The sequence below is a fragment of the Schistocerca nitens genome, chromosome 5, assembly GCF_023898315.1.
Source record: "Schistocerca nitens isolate TAMUIC-IGC-003100 chromosome 5, iqSchNite1.1, whole genome shotgun sequence".
NCBI classification, from domain to species: domain Eukaryota; kingdom Metazoa; phylum Arthropoda; class Insecta; order Orthoptera; family Acrididae; genus Schistocerca; species Schistocerca nitens.
Genome location: NC_064618.1, coordinates 192,796,398 through 192,817,357, shown reverse-complemented (window position 1 = coordinate 192,817,357; position 20,960 = coordinate 192,796,398). Strand labels below are relative to the sequence as shown.

At 43.4% G+C, this 20,960-nt stretch overlaps 1 protein-coding gene across 1 annotated transcript in view; it reads left to right on the top strand.

Moving 5' to 3' along the window:
• The window catches only part of LOC126260339 (synaptogenesis protein syg-2-like), a 138,695-nt gene that overhangs the window by 75,818 nt on the left and 41,917 nt on the right, over positions 1-20,960 (top strand). Inside the window, exons 9-10 of the mRNA XM_049957664.1 lie at positions 8,261-8,414; positions 9,499-9,798. Coding sequence (XP_049813621.1) covers positions 8,261-8,414; positions 9,499-9,798 — 454 coding nt within the window. The remainder of the gene's footprint in view (positions 1-8,260; positions 8,415-9,498; positions 9,799-20,960) is intronic.

The following is a 20,960-nucleotide window of genomic DNA, read 5'->3' as shown; positions in this document are numbered from 1 at the left end:
GTTCTATAAAGTGGAGGTAGCGTGAAAACGATACGGGATTTCCCATGCCAGTCTCCATCTGGTACCCATGGACTTCGTGACTCTCAGTGTTGGAAATTTTGTTACCCTGCTCGAAGATTGCAGCTGTGAGATTGCACAATAAGGCCATGAACGACGAACCAATTTAGGACAAAGTGAGATAAAATGAACAAAATTGTTGAGCAGCTGGCAGCCAAGAGAGTGGACAGACCATGAGTGAGAGTCATCAGTGAGGATGCAGAGCAGTGAGTGGGGTGAGAAGAGGACTCGATGATTCAGGGGGACGATCGCTGAGTGCGGAATGAGAAATTAGTGAAAGCAATCTGTGAAGACCAATGAAGTCTGAGTGATCTTTTCTGTCTGCTGGATCAATCGATACATCGAAGAAGCAATCACGAAAATAAAAGAAAGATTCAAGAGTGGGATTAAAATTTAAGGTGAAAGGATATCAAAGATAAGGCTAGCTGATGACATTGCTATCGTCAATGAAAGTGAAGAAGAATTACGAGATATGTTGAATAACAGCCTAATGAGTACAGATTGTGGTTTTGAGAGTAAATCGAAGAGAGGAAAGTAAAGTGAAGCAGCATAAATGAGAATAGGGAGAAAACTTGGGTGATCACGAAGGAGACGAATCTAAAGAATTGTGTTACTTAGGCACCAAAATAATCCATGATAGACGGGGTACGGAGGACATAAAAAGTAGATGATCACTGGCGAAAAGGCCATTCCTGGCCCAGAGAAGTCTACTAATATAAAACATAAGCCTTAATGTGTGGAAGAAATTTCAGAGGAAGTACGTTTGGAGCACAGCAGTCTACGGTAGTGGAACATACCCGGAGCTGATGAGAATCGAAGCTCTTGAGATGTAGTGCTACAGCAGAATATTTAGCTGTACTGATAAATTAGGGAATGAGGAGTTTCTTTGCAGAATCGGCGAAGAGAGAAAGATGTGGAAAGCACTGTCAAGAGAAGGGTCAGGATGATACGAGATGTATTAAGACATCAAATGTTAACCTCCATGGTACTAGAGAGAACTGTTGTAGGTAGAAACTGTAGGGCAAGGCAGATACTGGAATACATCCAGCACATAACTGAGGATGTAGGGTACAAGTGCGACTCTGAGATGTCGAGGTTGGCAGAGGAGAGGAATTCGTGGCAGACCGCATAAAACCACTCGGATGTCTGACAGAAAAGGAAAACAGATAAAAACTGTGTGCCGGACCAGGCAAAGGTCACATGTTCGAGTCATGGTCCGGCAAATTCCAGGTAGATCGGAATCAGCGCACACTCCCCTGTAGACCGAAAATTCATTCTGGAAACGCCTTCCCGGTGTGTCTGTGCCTTGTCTCCGCAACAACTTTCGTCTTTGAGTGCTAGTCTTGCAAGGTTGCAGAGAACATCCGTGAAGTCTGGAAGACAGGTGATGAGGTCCTGGCGGAAGTAGAGCTGTGAGGGTGGGGGGTGGTAGGTGCTCGGCTAGATAATGGTCACAGATTCGAGGGCCACGTCTGCGACACAGTTACAATTTGTCACGAAATTTCGGATCATTGAGGCATCACTCTCAGTGATTTGCTTGCTGTTTGTTCGGAATTTGCCTTCCGCAGGCCCTTCATTCTAGTGTCGATCAACGTTTCAGACTGCGAGTCGGATGCGCCCTTCTTGCAATCTGATGCTTGAAACTGTTAACATCCGACTGCGTTTTCCTTGTCTGACCTCAGGTTCCAGGTATTACGTTGAAGCCATCTCCACGACCTAATCACTGCAGACAATAGACGCCTTGCGTGTAAACAATGATACTGCGCCAGCTGCCGGGCAGTTCTCTACTTGGGTTAGGCCCGTTACCAACCAGCGGAAGAAAGAAGGAGTCTAAGAGGCCAGAGTACGTCCTGAGTGCTTTGGGACACGGAAGATGGAAAGACTGCCAGCGGTCACCTTGAGCCACACAAAACTAGAAGAGATCGATACACCGTGCCAACATCACATCAGGCGCTCATGCCTTTAAGTCACGCCGGCTCCTCAAGTGCTGGTGGTTAATAGGTTCCTTTCTACTTGTCCAATTACTGAGTCGTCCCTACGTCCAGGGGTCTCGGCCTTGAAGTTATACCCATAATGTCGCTCTGTGAAGATGACAAATAATAATAATAATCCATACATATTATAAAAACGGAAGTATGTGTGTGTGTGTGTGTGTGTGTGTGTGTGTGTGTATTTGTATTCAGTTCAACTAAGAGATTCGAGTCATTATGAGGAAATCGCTAACATCTGGCAGCGCTTTTGACAGCTTTGGACTGGGAAGCGCTAACGAATGTGCGCGAAAACAGTAACCGTCTATTTTGGGAGGTATGAAGAGGCGTTTCCATAGAGACGTTTAGAAAATCCTGTGGTAGACACGCAAAGCAGCTGCACCCAGAGTATAGAAACTGCCCGGCACCGTATTTCTTAATTTCGGTACTGTACTTACACATTCGTACACATTCCTTTGCACGACTGTTTCACAATTTCGAAGGTGTTTTCACGAAGACATGTAAATGGCATTTGTTTCGATAGTTCACGAGAAACACAGCTCACTTTTGTTTCCATTTCTAATAGAAAACTGACGAAATGAATACTCGGCAATGCCGGGTTTATCAGTTTGTAATGACATAAATGTTTCTTTCATGACTTTTAATTGATTTATTTCATTTCGTCTCTAAGCGTGGGGCCATTTGCATTTCAGTCTCAATTTCTTTTTGTTTTTACTACATTTTGGCTTCTAGCGTGGCGGGACCTTATTATTGATTATGTTTTTGGTTTAATTTAGTACAAGGGTTACATATAGACTTGGCACATAACTTTCGGTGTCGACGTAATCCAGCATTCCGTTATTACAGTCCACAGTGGTTACGTTATCCAGATATTTACCGCCAGGTGTTCCATTCCGGAAACTCCTCATTGCACCTTGGCCGTGTTAGTCACCGGCTTGAAGTCGGTACCAATGGTAAATCGCTCGGGGGGCAGCAACGCTGAAGAATTTATAAATAAGTGTCGACTCAGATCCGTACTAGGTCTGTCGACCTTAGGTCTCTGCAGATTCTGAGATAATTCCTGCAGTAAGCGTCCTCCTGTTACGCAAATGCGTGGTTTTGAGTAGCACAGTGAGACTTGTTGAAATAAACTTCATATTTTTTGACACGAAATGCTTTTAAGGATTGTATCTACGGTTCGTTTCCACTGCTGGGGTTAAACACATTACGCTCATATACGTGATTACGTAGTCGGCAGGAAACAATACGGGGTTAACAACAGCATTTCTCCCAGAGATGGCACCAAAGGGACTCACCACTTGCAAACGCTGAACACCTCAAACGTCCGACCCACAGTTGACCTATACCCTATTTCTAAGAGTTTGACGCTTGTGCGTTATACCCGTGGTATTCTTAACATGGGGACTCTCCAAGTGTTCTAGGAAAGGATTTCATTGTGGTCTCAAAGGAAAGACGAAGGAATAGCAGTCGCTTCGTATAGTAGGGAATTATTTAGTTTCTTTTATATAGTATAGACACCTGTTAGGCTGACAGTTTTAGTTCAGAGGTCTGGCCTGTATGCGGTGTGTCACAGGTTTATTGCAGCTCTGTCCCTTTTCTCTGGCTGCAGTGTTAAAACTTCCATACTTTTATCAGACTAAAACTGCACAGCCAGTTGGAGAGAATCGTAAATGGAGAGACAGACTACACCAAGGATTCGTACAATTGTAATGCCACTTCCTCGGACGAAAAATTAAAAAAGAAAAAATAGCAACCAATACCCCAAAAATTTCCCCAGAAGAAGTTCCAAATTCCATGAAAAGTGAACAAGTAACCAAAGTTCCATTTAACAGTATTATTTGGATAATAACCAATAATTGAAACAAGAACCTTATACTTAGTAATTTATCAACTTACAAAAGAAAGAATCTCTGTAAACTCAAACTCAAAATCATAGTAAATCGCAAAATCATTATAATTAAAATTAGCAAATTAGAACCAACGATCTCAAAGAATACTTCGCGTGAGTACTCTTTGAGAATCGTGATTAACGGCTAAGGAAAATTTGATCCATAGTCACTACGCTACGAGAGTTAGACGAAGCTGGTCAGACTTGTTTGAATATTTGTATCTGAAGGCGCGATTAGATTGTTTTTCGAGGACTGATATTTGCGATCTACTATGACGCAGTGAAACGAAGCATTGACTTCAACTATAACATTGTTTAGAATTCAGACAGAGGACTACCTTATATTAGATTGAAGTAAAATTTTTAATTAGATAACTCGAACTGACCTCTAGTTAGGTATTGAACATTCGTAATTGCAAATGTACTCTCGAATTTGACAATAGTTTTAAAGCAGATAATTTATAAACCCCCACCACCACCACCACCACCATCACCATCTGGGAAAGCTTCTTCCTCACGGCCTTGTTAAGAAGTGATTGTTATTGTGAAATAAACCACCCTTTAGTGCCATTTTACGCATTTGTGATTCCAAATAACAAAATTGTTTAGAGACATAACTGTGATCTTTGGCGTGCTGCGATAATATTTGACTGAAGCGTCCGGCGCATGTATAGAAACTCTTTGAAGTTAGGAAGCAATCGCAATGTTACGACTCATTAGAGATTTGAAATTACAACCAAACTATGGGGAAGTTGGTGTCGGTGGAACTGATTTTGAATTTATCATTAATATTTTAATAGCAACTGTTAAACCATCGGATATAAACGAGTTAATTACGACGAGTAGCGTAATATTGGTCACAATTGGTGAAGTAAATATCACGCACACGTCGAGAGTTCAGTTCAGCACTGTTTTTTGTAATGTCGTCTTTACCTATAGTATCATCGCTCTACCGACTATCGCCGAGTTATAGCCAGGGCCGATCAATACCAATCTATCAACTTTTTTTTTTTGTCGTCAGTCTACTGACTGGTTTGATGCGGCCCGTCACGAATACCTTTCCTGTGCTAACCTTTTCATCTCAGAGTAGCACTTGCAACCTACGTCCTCAACTATTTGCTTGACGTATTCCAATCTCTGTCTTCCTCTACAGTTTTTGCCCTCTACAGCTCCCTATGGTACCACGGAAGTCATTCCCCCATGTCTTAGCAGATGTCCTATCATTCTGTCCCTTCTCCTTATCAGTGTTTTCCACATATTCCTTTCCTCTCCGATTCTGCGTAGAACCTCCTCATTACTTACCTTATCAGTCCACCTAATTTTCAACATTCGTCTATAGCACCACATCTCAAATGCTTCGATTCTCTTCTGTTCCGGTTTTCCCACAGTCCATATTTCACTACCATACAATGCTGTACTCCAGACGTACATCCTCAGAAATTTCTTTCTCAAATTAAGGCCGGTATTTGATATTAGTAGACTTCTCTTGGCCAGAAATGCCTTTTTTGCCATAGCGATTCTGCTTTTGATGTCCTCCTTGCTCCGTCAGTCATTGGTTATTTTACTGCCTAGGTAGCAGAATTTCTTAACTTCATAGACTTCGTGACCATCAATCCTGAATTAAGTTTCTCGCTGTCCTCATTTCTACTACTTCCATTACCTTCGTCTTTCTCCGATTTACTCTCAAACCATATTGTGTACTCATTAGACTGTTCATTCCGTTCAGCAGATCATTTAATTCTTCTTCACTTTCACTCAGTGGTGTGGGATGCGTGCCAGATAGGGTTGATAGAAGAGATAGAGAAGATCCAACGGAGAGCAGCGCGCTTCGTTACAGGATCATTTAGTAATCACTAAAGCGTTACGGAGATGATAGATTAACTCCAGTGGAAGACTCTGCAGGAGAGACGCTCAGTAGCTCGGTACGGGCTTTTGTTAAAGTTTCGAGAACATACCTTCACCGAAGAGTCCAGCAGTATATTGCTCCCTCCTACGTATATCACGCGAAGAGACCATGAGGATAAAATCAGAGAGATTAGAGCCCACACAGAAGCATACCGACAATCCTTCTTTCCACGAACAATACGAGACTAGAATAGAAGGGAGAACCGATAGAGGTACTCAGGGTACCCTCCGCCACACACCGTCAGCTGGCTTGCGGAGTGTGGATGTAGATGTAGATGTAGACAGCAATGTGATCAGCGAATCGTATCATTGATATCCTTTCACCTTGTATTTTTATTCCACTCCTGAACCTTTCTTTTATTTCCATCATTGCTGCCTCGATGTACAGATTGAGGCGAAAGGCTACAGCCTTGTCTTACACCCTTCTTAATACAAGCACTTCGTTCTTGATCGTCCACTCCTATTATTCCCTCTTGCTTGTTCAACATATTGTATGTGACCCATCTCTCGCTATAGCTTACCCCTACTTTTTTCAGAATCTCGAACAGCTTGCACCATTTTATATTGTTTAACGCTTTTTCCAGGTCGACAAATCCTATGAAAATGTCTTGATTTTTCTTTAGCCTTGCTTCCATTATTAGCCGTAACGTCAGAATTGCCTCTCTCGTCCCTTTACTTTTCCTAAAGCCAAACTGATCGTCACCTAGCGCATTCTCAATTTTCATTTCCATTCTTCTGTATATTATTCTTGTAAGCAGCTTCGATGCATGAGCTGTTAAGCTGATTGTGCGATAATTCTCGCACTTGTCAGCTCTTGCTGTCTTCGGAATTGTGTGGATGATGCTTTTCCGAAAGTCAGATGGTATGTCGCCAGACTCATATATTCTACACACCAACGTGAATAGTCGTTTTGTTGCCACTTCCCCCAATGATTTTAGAAATTCTGATGGAATGTTATCTATCCTTTCTGCCTTATTTGACCGTAAGTCCTCCAAAGCTCTTTTAAATTCCGATTCTAATACTGGATCCCCTATCTCTTCTAAATCGACTCCTGTTTCTTCTTCTATCACATCAGAAAAATCTTCACCCTCATAGAGGCTTTCAATGTATTCTTTCCACCTATCTGCTCTTTCCTCTGCATTTAACAGTGGAATTCCCGTTGCACTCTCAATGTTACCACCGTTGCTTTTAATGTCACCAAAGGTTGTTTTGACTTTCCTGTATGCTGAGTCGGTCCTTCCGACAGTCATATCTTTTTCGATGTCATCACATTTTTCCTGCAGCCATTTCGTATTAGCTTCCCTGCACTTCCTATTTATTTCATTCCTCAGCGACTTGTATTTCTGTATTCCTAATTTTCCCGGAACATGTTTGTACTTCCTCCTTTCATCAATCAACTGAAGTATTTCTTCTGTTCCCATGGTTTCTTCGCAGCTACCTTCTTTGCACCTATGTTTTCCTTCCCAACTTCTGTGATGGCCCTTTGAGAGATGTCCATTCCTCTTCAACTGTACTGCCTACTGCGCTATTCCTTATTGCTGTATCTATAGCGTTAGAGAACTTCAAACGTATCTCGTCATTCCTTAGTACTTCCGTATCCCACTTCTTTGAGTATTGATTCGTCCTGACTAATGTCTTGAACTTCAGCCTACTCTTCATCGTTACTATATTGTGATCTGAGTCTATATCTGCTCCAGGGTACGCCTTACAATCCAGTATCTGATTTCGGAATCTCTGTCTGACCATGATGTAATCTAATTGAAATCTTCCCGTATCTCCCGGCCTTTTCCATGTATACCTCCTCCTCTTGTGATTTTTGAACAGGGTATTCGCTATTACTAGCTGAAACTTGTTAGAGAACTCAATTAGTCTTTCTCCTCTTTCATTCCTTGTCCCAAGCCCATATTCTCCTGTAACCTTTTCTTCTACTCCTTCCCCTGCAACTGCATTCCAGTCGCCCATGACTATTAGATTTTCGTCCCCCTTTACATACTGCAATACCCTTTCAGTATCCTCATACACTTTCTCTATCTGTTCATCTTCAGCTTGCGACGTCGGCATGTACACCTGAACTATCGTTGTCGGTGTTTGTCTGCTGTCGATTCTGATTAGAACAACCCGGTCACTGAACTGTTCACAGTAACACACCCTCTGCCCTACCTTCCTATTCATAACGAATCCTACACCTGTTATACCATTTTCTGCTGCTGTTGATATTACCCGAAACTCATCTGACCAGAAATCCTTGTCTTCTTTCCACTTCACTTCACTGACCCCTACTATATCTAGATTGAGCCATTGCATTTCCCTTTTCAGATTTTCTAGTTTCCTTACCACGTTCAAGCGTCTGACATTCCACGCCCCGACTCGTAGAACGTTATCCTTTCGTTGATTATTCAATCTTTTTCTCATGTGTGCGCAGGACCTGGAGCTGGAAGACAGCGAAGACGTGAGTGTGATGGGGGAAGCCCTGGCGCTGCGCTCGGTGACAAGGGCGGCAGCTGGCGGCTACTCGTGCGTCGCCTCCAACGTCGAGGGCGACGGCCAGAGTCTGGAGGTCGACCTGCGAGTCATGTGTGAGTAGTACTGCCACGCCATAACGCTGCGTGCTTCTGATGCATCCTGCACCCATGTTCGGTCAGATGGAGATGACCGCAACACACATACTTGGGGGTAACTAAGCACGGAAAGAGTTCATTTAACAACAGTAGTGACACTACTTTCTTTTTTCTCTGCAACTGATATAGATAGGGAGAGTGAGAGAGTGAGGGAGTGTGTGGGAGAGAAAGAGACAGAGAGAAAGAGAGAATTTTTGTGTTTGTGTGTGTGTGTGTGTGTGTGTGTGTGTTTGTATCTGTGGGATGGGGAGGTGGATGAGTGGGTGCGTGTTTATGTTGAGATGGGGATGTAGGGAGGGACAGAGAGTGAGAGGGAGCTTATGAGCGAGTTTAAGGGAGAGGAAGGGAAAAATGGAAGGAGAGAAACAAATTGAGAGTAAAACAGGATGATGAAGAGGGGGCAGTGAAGGACTGGGCTGGGAAACGCTTTATTGTGAGGGGAAAGGTAGCGAAGCAGGAAGAGGCTGTTGGGAAAGGAGATGGTAGGTGCGAGGGACGTAGTGCGAGAAGTAGTAGAATCACATCGAACATTTATGGGACATAATCGAGTGGTCAGTTCGAGTGAAAAATCCGGCACCGGCAACACTTCCTCATTTATGGGCGGCAGCATTGCTCACTATTTCTGCAAGGAGCTTCCGACAACTTGTTAAGTCCATGCCATGTCGAGTTGCTGCACTACTTAGGACAAAAGGAAGTCCGACACGACATTGGTGGGTACCCCATGACTTCTGTCACATTAGTGTAGAGCTGATAACGGCTGCTAGAGAGCGCTGAGATTGAAAATAACGTCACCCAGCTCGTCACCTGTTTCGATGGCACTGTTTTGCATGAGTTTCAGTGACGGCCGCGTGCACGTGAACGTTAAGTGCCTAGTCTCCTGTGATGACGGTTTAACATTTCTGAACGAAGCGAGTAAAAGAAACGTTAGAATCACATACAATAATTGAGGAAGAAATTGTAAAGTGTAATTCTGTACTGCTGTGTTAGCCTTTAGAGACGGTGTAGCAGGTGTTACACGGCCAGTGCTTGGTGGCTGCCGCAGTCGCGCCCGTGTGCCGGCCCGGCCAGCGCAGCCTGTACGCCGTGGCGCGCCACGAGGAGGCGCGCGTGCTGTGCGAGGTGGACGCCTTCCCGCCGCCGGCGCAGGACGGCTTCCGCTGGGCGTTCAACGGCAGCGCCGAGACCGTCGACGTCCCGGCCACCAGGTTCACCTCTTCGGGCCGCTCCTCGCAGCTCAACTACGCCCCCGTCACCGACACTGACTACGGCTCCGCTTTCTGCTGGGCCACCAACGCCGCCGGCCGCCAGAAGCAGCCCTGCGTCTTCCACATCGTCCCAGCAGGTACTCGCATTGGCAGCTCATACTAGTGTTGCCACACGTAATGTGTGGATAATCCGGACTTGGGGTTGGTCGCAAAAAAAAAAAAAAAAAAAAAAAAAAAATCCGTGATGACTGGGTGTTGTGTGATGTCTTTAGGTTAGTTAGGTTTAAGTAGTTCTACGTTCTAGGGCACTAATGATCACAGATGTTAAGTCCTATACTGCTCAGATCCATTTGAACTAAAAAAATCGGTGGGACTCTGAAGATTTACATCCTATTTGGTCGCGAGTTACAGGTCAGTCATTAGATTGCACTGAGATAGCCATGGGATAGCAGTAGTATCGCGTACGCAATGTTTGGGCAATGCATTGGCGGAGCTGTCATTTGCACTCAAGGTGATCCATGTAAAAAGACTTCCGACGTGATTGTGGCCACACTACGGGAATTATGGACTTTGAACGCGGAATAGTAGCTGTTGCTAGATCCAGGGAACATTCTATCTACGTAATCGTTAGGGAATTCAATATTCCGAGATCCACGGTGTCAACAGTGCACCGAGAACATCAAATTTTTGTGGTTACCTCTCACCACGGACGGCGGAGTGACCTTCACTTAACAACCGAGAGCAGCGGCGTTTGCGTACAGTTGTCAGTGCTACCAGACAAGCAATGGCGAGTGAAATACTCGCAGAGATCAGTGTGCGACGTAGGACGAACGTATCCGTTAGGACACTGCGGCGAAATTTGGCATTTGTGGGTTATGGCAACAGACGACCGACGTGAGTGCCTTTGCCAACAGCACGGCGTCACCTGCAGGGCATCTCTTGGGGTTGTAACCACATCGGTTAGACCCTAGACGACTGGAAAACTGTGGCCTGGTCACATGCGCCCCGATTTTCAGTTGGTAAGAGCTGATGGCAGGGTTCGAGTGTGCTGCAGACCCCTCTGATTCGCCCTGCTAATCCCTCAGGACAGGACAGATAGTATAAATTGTGGAAAGGGGCCAAAATAAGGGGCTGTCAGTTACACTCGAACATACAACTTTATTATTTGATTAAACGTTATAAGATCGCAAAAAAAAAATTTTTAAACACGCAACTTTAATCCTCGGGACTTAATCACCGGCTGAAAGCCACTTTAATTTAAAAACGGCTGAAGGCCAATAACTTAAAACGCAAACATAATCAGAAATTTAAAAGGCAGACAGGTCTATAGTTAGGTAGAAGTAACAAATTCAAATCGGCTGAAGGCATAACACTTTAAACTCCATAACATTAACTTTTTCAAATACCAAAGGACTTATGTCAAACCGTTCTTTAATGTAGGCTGAAGGCCTTAGAGCAAACAACTCAAACTCAAAATCGGCTGAAGGCCCAAGACTTAAAAAATTCAACAACATTAAAATTTATAAAATGCCAAAGGGTTTACGTGAAACAGTACTTTAAACTAGGCTGAAGGCCTTAAGAGCAAAACAACTCTAATTAAAAAAAATCGTCTAGAAGCCATACTGGTGCAAACAACAAGAAAAAAAATAAAAAAAAATTAGGCAGTACACCTAAAGGAGCTCAGATGTTCGAGTGTCGGCCTGTAATTAAAACACTAACGCTCGCTTACATGAGACAGGCAGTCGGGCCAACTATTGACGATCCGACTAGAACCCAACGGACAGACAGTCAACGGACCAAACGATAGGATAACTTATCTTTCGTGTCCGGGATCGGTGAGGTACGGACCTCGTAGCAATGGGAACAGCCCCTCACACTCCGACCGCGCGTGGACGCCGCCAGGCCCCGGCCAGTCACGCGCCACGGAGACTTCCTCGCTGCACCACGCCAACCGACCAACTGCCCAGACTCGGAAACGGTGAAAGGAGCAAATATACATCGGACGACGAGACGACCAACCGAACGACCAACCAACGGTCGTCCCGCTCCAACCTCCCTCCGTCGGACGGTTCATGTATATTGCCAGCGGTCGGCGTGCACTGGGCTGTCGGCGCCTCACCGGCGCTCCGTTCCCCGACTTCACTGCTGCTGCGTCCCGACTGCACTGCTGGTCAGTCTCCAACTGACTGCCAGACACACGACGATCCGGAAATACTATCGGTCGCTCCAGAGATGGTACGACAGTGCACTTATCGATACGCGCTGCTGCTGCCGCTCACGGGCAAGTAAGACAGGAAGTTAGTGACGCCAGTAAATGGAATAAGAAACGAGGCGGCAGTACCGTAATAGAAGATGACAAACAATACATGGGATAAACGCGAGACGCGCACTGCTCACCCACGAAGCCATGGAACCAGGTTTTCAACAAGGCACCGTGCAGTCTGGTGGTGACTCCATAATGGTACGGGCTGGGTCCTTTGGTCCAACTGAACCCATCGTTTACTGGAAAGACTAATGTTCGGCTACTTGGAGACCATCTGCAACCATTCAAGCACTTCATGTTCCCAAACAACGATCGAATGTTTATGGATGACAATGTATTATGTCACCAGGCCACAATTGTTCGCGATTTGTTCCATAAACATTCTGGACAGTTCGTGCGAGTGATGTTACCAACCGATCACCCGAAATGATTCCCATCGACTTTTATGGGTCGCAATCGAGATATTAATCCGTGTACAAAATCCTGCGCCAGCAACACTTTCGCAACTATGGACGTCTTTAGATGCAGCATGCCTCAGTATTTTTTGCAGGAGACTTCCAACGAGTTGTTGAGTCCATGCCCGCGTCTAGTTGCTGCACTATGTCAGGTAAAAGGAGGTCAGGCACCATATTAGGAGGTATCCCCTGTAATGCACTAGTGAACCCGGTTACACTTTGGAATTATTAAGTAAGTATGGGAATAGGATAAAAGTCCTGATCTGGGCTATTCATTGGAACTGTGCAAGGTGAAAATTGCGGCTCAACCTTGCGCATTAGTCCACTCTGAAGGTATGTAACTCGAAATTATAGTAAATCATATAAAATACACACATCTAAAAATGTTTTGCATCTCCTCAGGTCCCAGAAATCCTGAAGACAGACTTTGACTGTGGATATTGTATCATAGACACAATCCCTTTGACTGTTCAGAGATGTTTCTAAACCCGCCCAAAGATGTAAACAACCATGCATGAGCAGCGCCTATTAGACGGAGGGGGTCCGACAGCCGATCAGTTCCAGTCGTTCCACCAGCGAGAAGGTACGCAGCTCGTGTTGTCTCTAGTTTAATCATGCCTAGACGGTCAATACCGCGGGTCGATCGCGTCCACGTTGTTACTTTGTGCCCCTAGGAACCCTGACAGCAACGTCACCATGTTGAATAATGGATTTCGTGCAACCACAGGACGTCGTGTTACTACTTAAACTGTGCGCAGTAGGCTGTATGATGTGCAACTTCACTGCCGACGTCCATGGCGAGGTCCATCTTTACAACCACGACAGCATGTAGCTCGGTACCGATGGGCCTAATAACATGCCGAATGGACCGCTCAGAATTGGCATCAAGTTCTCTTCACCAATGAGTCTCGCATGTGCCTTCAACCAAACAATCGTCTGAGACGTATTTGGAGGCTACCCAATCAGGCTGAACGCCTTAGACACACTGTCCAGCGAGTGCAGCAAGGTGGAGGTTCCCTGATGATTTGGTGTGGCATTATGTGGGGCCAACGTACGCCGTTGGTGGTCATGGAAGGCGCCGTAACGGCTGTACCATACGTGAATGCCATCCTACGACTGATAGTGCAACTATATAGGCATGATATTGGCGAGGCATTCGTCTTCATGGACGACAATTAGCGTCCCCATCGTGAACATCTTGTGAATGGCTTCCCTCAGGATAACGATATTGCTCGACTAGAGTGGCCAGCATGTTCTCCAGACATGAATCCTCTCGAACATGCATGGCATAGATCGAAAAGGGCTGTTTATGGACATGGCCCACCAACCACTCTGAGGATCTACGCCGAGTCGCCGGTGAGGAATGGAACAGTCTGGACCAACAGTGCCTTGATGAACTTGTGGGTACTATGCCACGACGAATACATGCATGCATCAATGCAAGAGGACGTGCTACTGGGCATTAGATGTACCAGTGTACACAGCTATCTGGACCACCACTTCTGAAGGTTTCGCCGTATGGTACTACAACATGCAATGTGTGGTTTTCATGAGCAATAAAAAGGGCAGAAATGATGTTTATGTTGATTTCTATTCCAATTTTCTGTACGTGTTCCGGAACTCTCGGAACCGAGGTGATGCAAACTTTTTTTGTTGTGTGTATAAATTGAAAACACTCCTTAGTAATTTTCTTTGGTTTTAAGAGTCCTTAAAAAAACGTACACAGTCAAATTGTAGACGACGGTACGAGTGTGAACTGGTTTTTAAAACTAACAGTGAAAGGCCACGTATAACTGACTATAGTAAAACCACTCTGATCGTAAATCAGTTCCAACATATTTGAATGTCCGATACTGAGCCTTCATCGTTGTTACTGCAAACGAAGTCTCGATTCGGTTAAACTGAATGAGTGCAATCGTTGTAATAATTGGTATATCACAGGAGTAATCAAGCTTTTCCATTTGCCGCCAATTTTTGTATCTGTGGTAGCAGTAAAATTTCCTGACCGCCCACGAGTTCCACAGTACATCTGATTTATAACTTACTGAAGCTACTTTACGTTATCATATTTGTCAAACAGATTTACAGAAAATTATAAGATATAATATTACTTACCAAATACCTTAGGTCAAAATTTTAAAACCCTGTGAAAATTTCTTTAGCACCCGACCACATACCGCCTACCATGGAAGCTGGAACTCCCGCTATAGGGCGGTAGGGACTGGTTCATTACCATTAATATACGATGTGGCGACAGACCTTTTCAGCTGCTACCGAGCGTGGCAGAGCAGTGATCAGCACACTGGCCTCACCGTAAGGAGGATGACAGCTCAAACCCGCGTCCGGCCATCTTCGCTTAAGGCAAATGCCGGAATGGTTCCCCCGAAAGGGCACGACCCCTTTCAATCTCCATCCTTCCCTAATCCGAGCTTGCGCTCCATTTCTAATGACCTCGTTGTCGAAGGGACACTAATCTCCTTCTCCTCCTCCTTCTTCTTCAACTGCCAGGTCTGTGAAGATAGTATCTTCAATGACATTATTTTGCATAGTTTTCTTCTGCGCGCAGTTAGTAACACAAAGTGGACCATTCAGATTGCGCAGTGCTGTTCTAATCATTTTTAAGACAATTTTTGTTTAGACTTTTCTTTCTCCATTCCTCGCATGTAGCGGGATTTTCGAAGTTCGGCGGTTGGGGAGTTGCGATTCTATTCAACCAAATATCTGGGAGGCTGATGGTCGGGCAGATGAAGATCCCAACTCAGAAGAAATGTGATGGGATAATCAGTTATGGCATGTGCCTACAACCAAGAGAATCCTTCTGAAAACAGTGGTCGGAACCGGGTGACTGGAACCATTTTAATTTTTTTGTTGGCTGACGTCCTTCGACAAGAACTTTGTCCTAGCCCAGATTGAAACCACCGTGTATCTCTGCTGAGTGGATATATTTTGTGATTTTTTTTCACCTCTGAACGGGATGGTGGGCTGTATTATTTTGCATAGTTTTCTTCTGCGCGCAGCTAGTAACACAAAGTGGACCATTCAGATTGCGCAGTGCTGTTCTAATCATTTTTAAGATAATTTTTGTTTAGACTTTTCTTTCTCCATTCCTCGCATGTAGCGGGATTTTCGAAGTACGGCGGTTGGGGAGTTGCGATTCTATTCAACCAAATATCTGGGAGGCTGATGGTCGGGCAGATGAAGATCCCAACTCAGAAGAAATGTGATGGGATAATCAGTTATGGCATGTGCTTACAACCAAGAGAATCCTTCCGAAAACAGTGGTCGGAACCGGGTGACTGGAACCATTTTAATTTTTTTGTTGGCTGACGTCCTTCGACAAGAACTTTGTTCTTGCCCAAATTGAAACCACCGTGTATCTCTGCTGAGTGGATATATCTTGTGATTTTTTTTTCACCTCTGAACGGGATGGTGGACTGTAGGAGAGCATGGCCCTCTGCAGCCCGTAGTTGTACTTTTGATCTTTTGTGACACCATTTATTTAGGTAATTAGGAGCTTATTTAATTAATTTAATAGGATTTTTAATTGCTAGCAAATGGACAGGTGAGCGGAAAATCTTGTTTAAGTTTTCCTCATTTCAAATCCCGGCATTCGCCTTAAGGATGAGGGAAAAGCCGCTCGGTCAAAAAAACTACAGATGGGATTTGTTGACGGATGTTGTGGCTTATATATCTTCATATTATCTTAGTGGTCTTGAAAATGTGATATTGGAATTTTGTTCATGTTGAGAATTTTTTACTAATTTTGTAGAAGATGAGAAAACGTCTTGGTTTTCGTGAAGGGAATTAGTTGGAAAGTCATAGCTGAGATCTCCAGCTGCTCGAAACATCCTTCGGTCAGCAGTAAGTTTTTTTCTTGTGGTTAGATGACATAATTCATACTTGAAATCCATATTCGAGAATGGGTCGGCCAAAAATTTTGTACGTTAGAAGGACAATTGGTTGTTACACTCCACGATTTCGGAGTTTCGTGAGACGTACTAGGTTAAGTCGACTTTCAGCTTGTTTAATCTTTTCAGAGGTGCTTTCCTGCTGGTTAAAGAGTTCATCCAGATTGATTCCGAGATATTTGCCTTTTGGCTGTGCGCTAATTTCTTGTTCCCAAAGTCGAATGTTATGTCTGCGCGGGTCTTGTTGGCGATTTGTAAGATTTTTACGCCTCAATCTAAATAGAGTAGGTTAACTTTTCGTTGGGTTCGCCTGCATTCTTCATTTACTGAGGCACGCTTCAAGTTTGCTGGTGTAGTTGTTAACATGTTTACTGATTGCATTACAGCTGGATCCATGACACCAATAAGTGATGTCATCAGGGTACAGAACTACGTCTTCCACCCCTTAAGTCATCAGTGTATATCGTAGGAGAGATGATGGCACCCTCAGGGACTCTCACTTGGGTGTGAAGTAAGATGACTTTTGATCTTCAACTCGTACTTGTACTTTTCTGTTTCCAATGAAATTAGGTATTAATTCTACTATTTCAGGTGGGAAGTTGTATCTTATCGTTTTGTGAAGAAGTCCCGCATCCAAACCCTCATTAACGGAGCGTTCTACGTCCAAAGGGAAGACGGCAGTCGCATCTGTTAAGTTGCCGTCTTTTGCTATGCTGCTAATGGATAGATGGTGAAATCATCTCGTTCATGTATGATAACGTTATTGTCTTCGGCTAATTGTTGTCGCTTATTGGAAGTATAGCTACAGATCTCCGATCGATAAGCAGCTTGCTCATGTAGGACAATGTTAGTGTTTTCGGTACACTATTATCACTCATTGGACGTTTAGTTGCAGAATAGATAATACGGAACAGAGTGAACCTAAAATACAGGGTCTTTGATAAAAGACTGTGCGAGAAAGGGAACATCTGGTTACTATTTCACAACACAGGGAAGTATTTTCTTTCTCGCAGTCGATTTTAACTGAAAACCACAATATTACCAAAGTTGTATTCATTATAAACTGTTATTGAGAGAGTATAATTTATGGTAGAGCTTGTTGTCTGCTTTTACGTTTAGTTGTGCTGAATGTTAGACATTTGAACAGCCTTGTCACACGTGTATGCAGTGGCAAGGCATCTCAACAGCTATGGCAGATGTGAGGTATCTGGGTACCAGTGGTGGTTCCAACATTCGTCTGTGGTCACGGGGTTAAACAAAATGTTTCGAACGATAGGAATATTGGACGTATTCATTATAAACTGTTAATGAGAGAGTATAATTTATGGTAGAGCTTGTTGTCTGCTTTTACGTTTAGTTGTGCTGAATGTTAGACATTTGAACAGCCTTGTCACACGTGTATGCAGTGGCAAGGCATCTCAACAGCTATGGCAGATGTGAGGTATCTGGGTACCAGTGGTGGTTCCAACATTCGTCTGTGGTCACGGGGTTAAACAAAATGTTTCGAACGATAGGAATATTGGACGTATTCATTATAAACTGTTAATGAGAGAGTATAATTTATGGTAGAGCTTGTTGTCTGCTTTTACGTTTAGTTGTGCTGAATGTTAGACATTTGAACAGCCTTGTCACACGTGTATGCAGTGGCAAGGCATCTCAACAGCTATGGCAGATGTGAGGTATCTGGATACCAGTTGTGGTTCCAACATTCGTCTGTGGTCACGGGGTTAAACAAAATGTTTCGAACGATAGGAATATTTTTTCATTTACCTAAGGCGTTTGATTGTGTTGATCACAAAATAATGCTCCAAAAGTGGGACCTTTACGGAATATGGGGAGTAACTCACTAGTTCACCTCTTACTTCAGCAGCAGACAGCAAATTGTCACCATCGACAATGTTGAGAATGGCTGTGATGTGGGATTTAAGTGGGGTATGGTCAAGTGGGGGGCGGGGGAGAGGGGTGCCCCATGGATCAGTGTTGGGGCCACTCCTGTTCCTTATCTACATAAATGATATGCCCCCTAGTTTTATGGGCAACTCTAAAATATTTCTGTTTGCTGATGACACTAGTTTGGTAGTAAAGGATGTTGTGTGCAACGTTGGCTCGGTTTCAAATAGTGCAGTTCATTACACAAGTTCATGACTTGTAGAAAATAAACTAACGCTAAATCACAGTAAGACTCAGTTGTTTACAGTTTCTAACACACAACTCAGCGAAACCTGACGGTTTAATTTGACAGAATGGACATAAGTGAAACTGAACAGTTCAAATTTCTAGGTGTTCAGATAGATAGTAAACTGTCATGGAAAGCCAACTTTCAGGACCTTGTTCAAAGACTTAATGCTGCCATTTTTACTAATCGAACGGTATCAGAAGTGGGTGATACTTCGACACGAAAATTAGTCTACATTGCTTATTTTAATTCGCTTATGTCGTATGGTGTTATATTTTGGGGTACCTCTTCCCTTTCTAGAAGGATATTTTTGGCTCAGGAACGGGCAGTTCGGGCAATAAGTGGTATAAGTTCACGAACCACTTGTCGACTCCACGAGTCTGGGTATTTTGACATTGGCCTCTCAATATATATATATATATATATATATATATATATATATATATATATATATATATATATTCCTTACTGTCATTTCTAGTTAACAATATTAGCTTATTCCCAAGAATGAACAGCTTTCACTCAGTTAATACTCGGCAGAAATCAAACCTGCATTTGGATCGGACTTCCTTAAATCTTGTGCGGAAAGGTGTGCAGTATACTGCTGCATTCATTTTCAGTAAGCTACCACCCGAATTCGAAAACATTAGTAGTTATCCACGTACTTTCAAATCGAAACTGAAGAGTTTCCTCATGGGTCACTCCTTCTCTTCTGTCGAGGAGTTTCTTGAAAAACTAAGCTGATTCTTGTTGTATAGTTGATTGCGTTTACTTAAACTTACGGACTGACTTTTTTCTAGCCCATAAACATTTTATTTTTATCTGTTATTACTTTCATGTTGTAATATCATGTACTGACTCGTTCCATGACCTTGGAGATTTGTTCCTCAGTTTGGTCCTACGGAAATTAACGTGTAAATAAATAAATCACTCAATCCATGGTGTTTGACCAGGGGATAGCCACTTCGAATCGTGGAGACGGAAGAAATTTTCATCATCAGTATTTGTTGGGAAAAAGACATTGCATCAAATCTTGCATTAAATTGTTCTCCGCTCTGTACTGTTGACTTAGGCCAGAACGTTAAAACTTTGCGTCCTGTCCCATAGAGGCGACCGCACAGTGGGGGAGTCGCTGTGGTTCCATAACAATAATAGTTTGCCTTAATTGCTTGCTGAATAGAGGAACAATATGTGCGCTGCTAGTGGTGACTAGCGAGTCATGAAGTAATTGATAGTAGGGAAGCATGGTAGATGGACGTCAACACGTACTATATGACATGACAATTCGTTGTTATTCAGTACCAGTCAGTTGTAGTGTTAGTTTTGTTGAATGCACATCGTTTTTAGTTGTTGGTTGTCTTCTGCCATTTGTGCTGATGGTCAGCGCGCAAAATTTTTTAAATGTAAGTGCAAAGCGGAATACTTCAGTTGTGTCATGCAATTCAATGACCTGAATAGACGAAAATATAGGAAGTATGACAAAGGTTATCTGAATTCATGTTTTATATGTACGATTGTTGTAAATGAAGAACATCCACAGTGTATCGTTTGTTTCAAAGTTCTAGCTGCTGATAGCTTACTTTCTAACCAAATGAAACAGAATTTGGAGTCAGATCACGATAGTTTGGTAATGAAATCACTAGCATACCTTTCCCACAAGACAAAAGAAATGGCAGAACAAAAAAATACTCTCACAAACAATCTAAGATTCCTACGAAGGCTATTCTTTCGTCTTAGAAAGCTGCCTAACTTGTACTAAAGAGGAAAGACCTCAAAGCAAAACGGAAGGTCTTATTTTACCAGTTGCTCTGGGCAAAGTATCTATCACCAAAGGTGATCCAGTTGACAAGCAACTGGCAAGGGCGCCTTTGCACAAGAAGCACGAGCGCTGTCCTTCATGAGGTTCTTCAATCATTGGTCGAAGTGGTAAACTTCATTAAAAGTCGGCCACTTAATTCGAAATGTTTTCAAAAAATGTGAGTGTATATGGGGGCTGAGCATTTATCAGCAGTATAACAACTCTTGCTGGCTCTCAAGCGGGAATGCCACGAATGAACCCAGGAATGAACATTACTCTTACCTTGTTCAAGAGAAATATTAGAGCTCCGAGAAGTTCATACAAGATAACTTTGCATTAAAATTTGCGTACCTTTGTGACATTTTTGAGAAACTGAGTTCAGTGAATGTGTCACTTTCACGTAATGGGGCCAAAATTCTGCATCAGTCAGAAGAAATATCAGCCTTGGGAAGAAAAGGTCGGATGATAAAGATACATATTATGTTTCCTCAGCTCTTCACAACGTTTTGGAAGACAAGATCGTTTAACTGAACTCAGTGATTGCGTTCGGAAGTACGAGATCGCTATATTGGATTGGTGCATAAGTTCATAGCGTCTTTCCATAAGTTTAATAAGTATAACAGATAAATATAACAGAGACATTAGTCATGAATAAACTACTGTTTCACTACTTGCAACAGTCCGACAATGCTAGGGCAA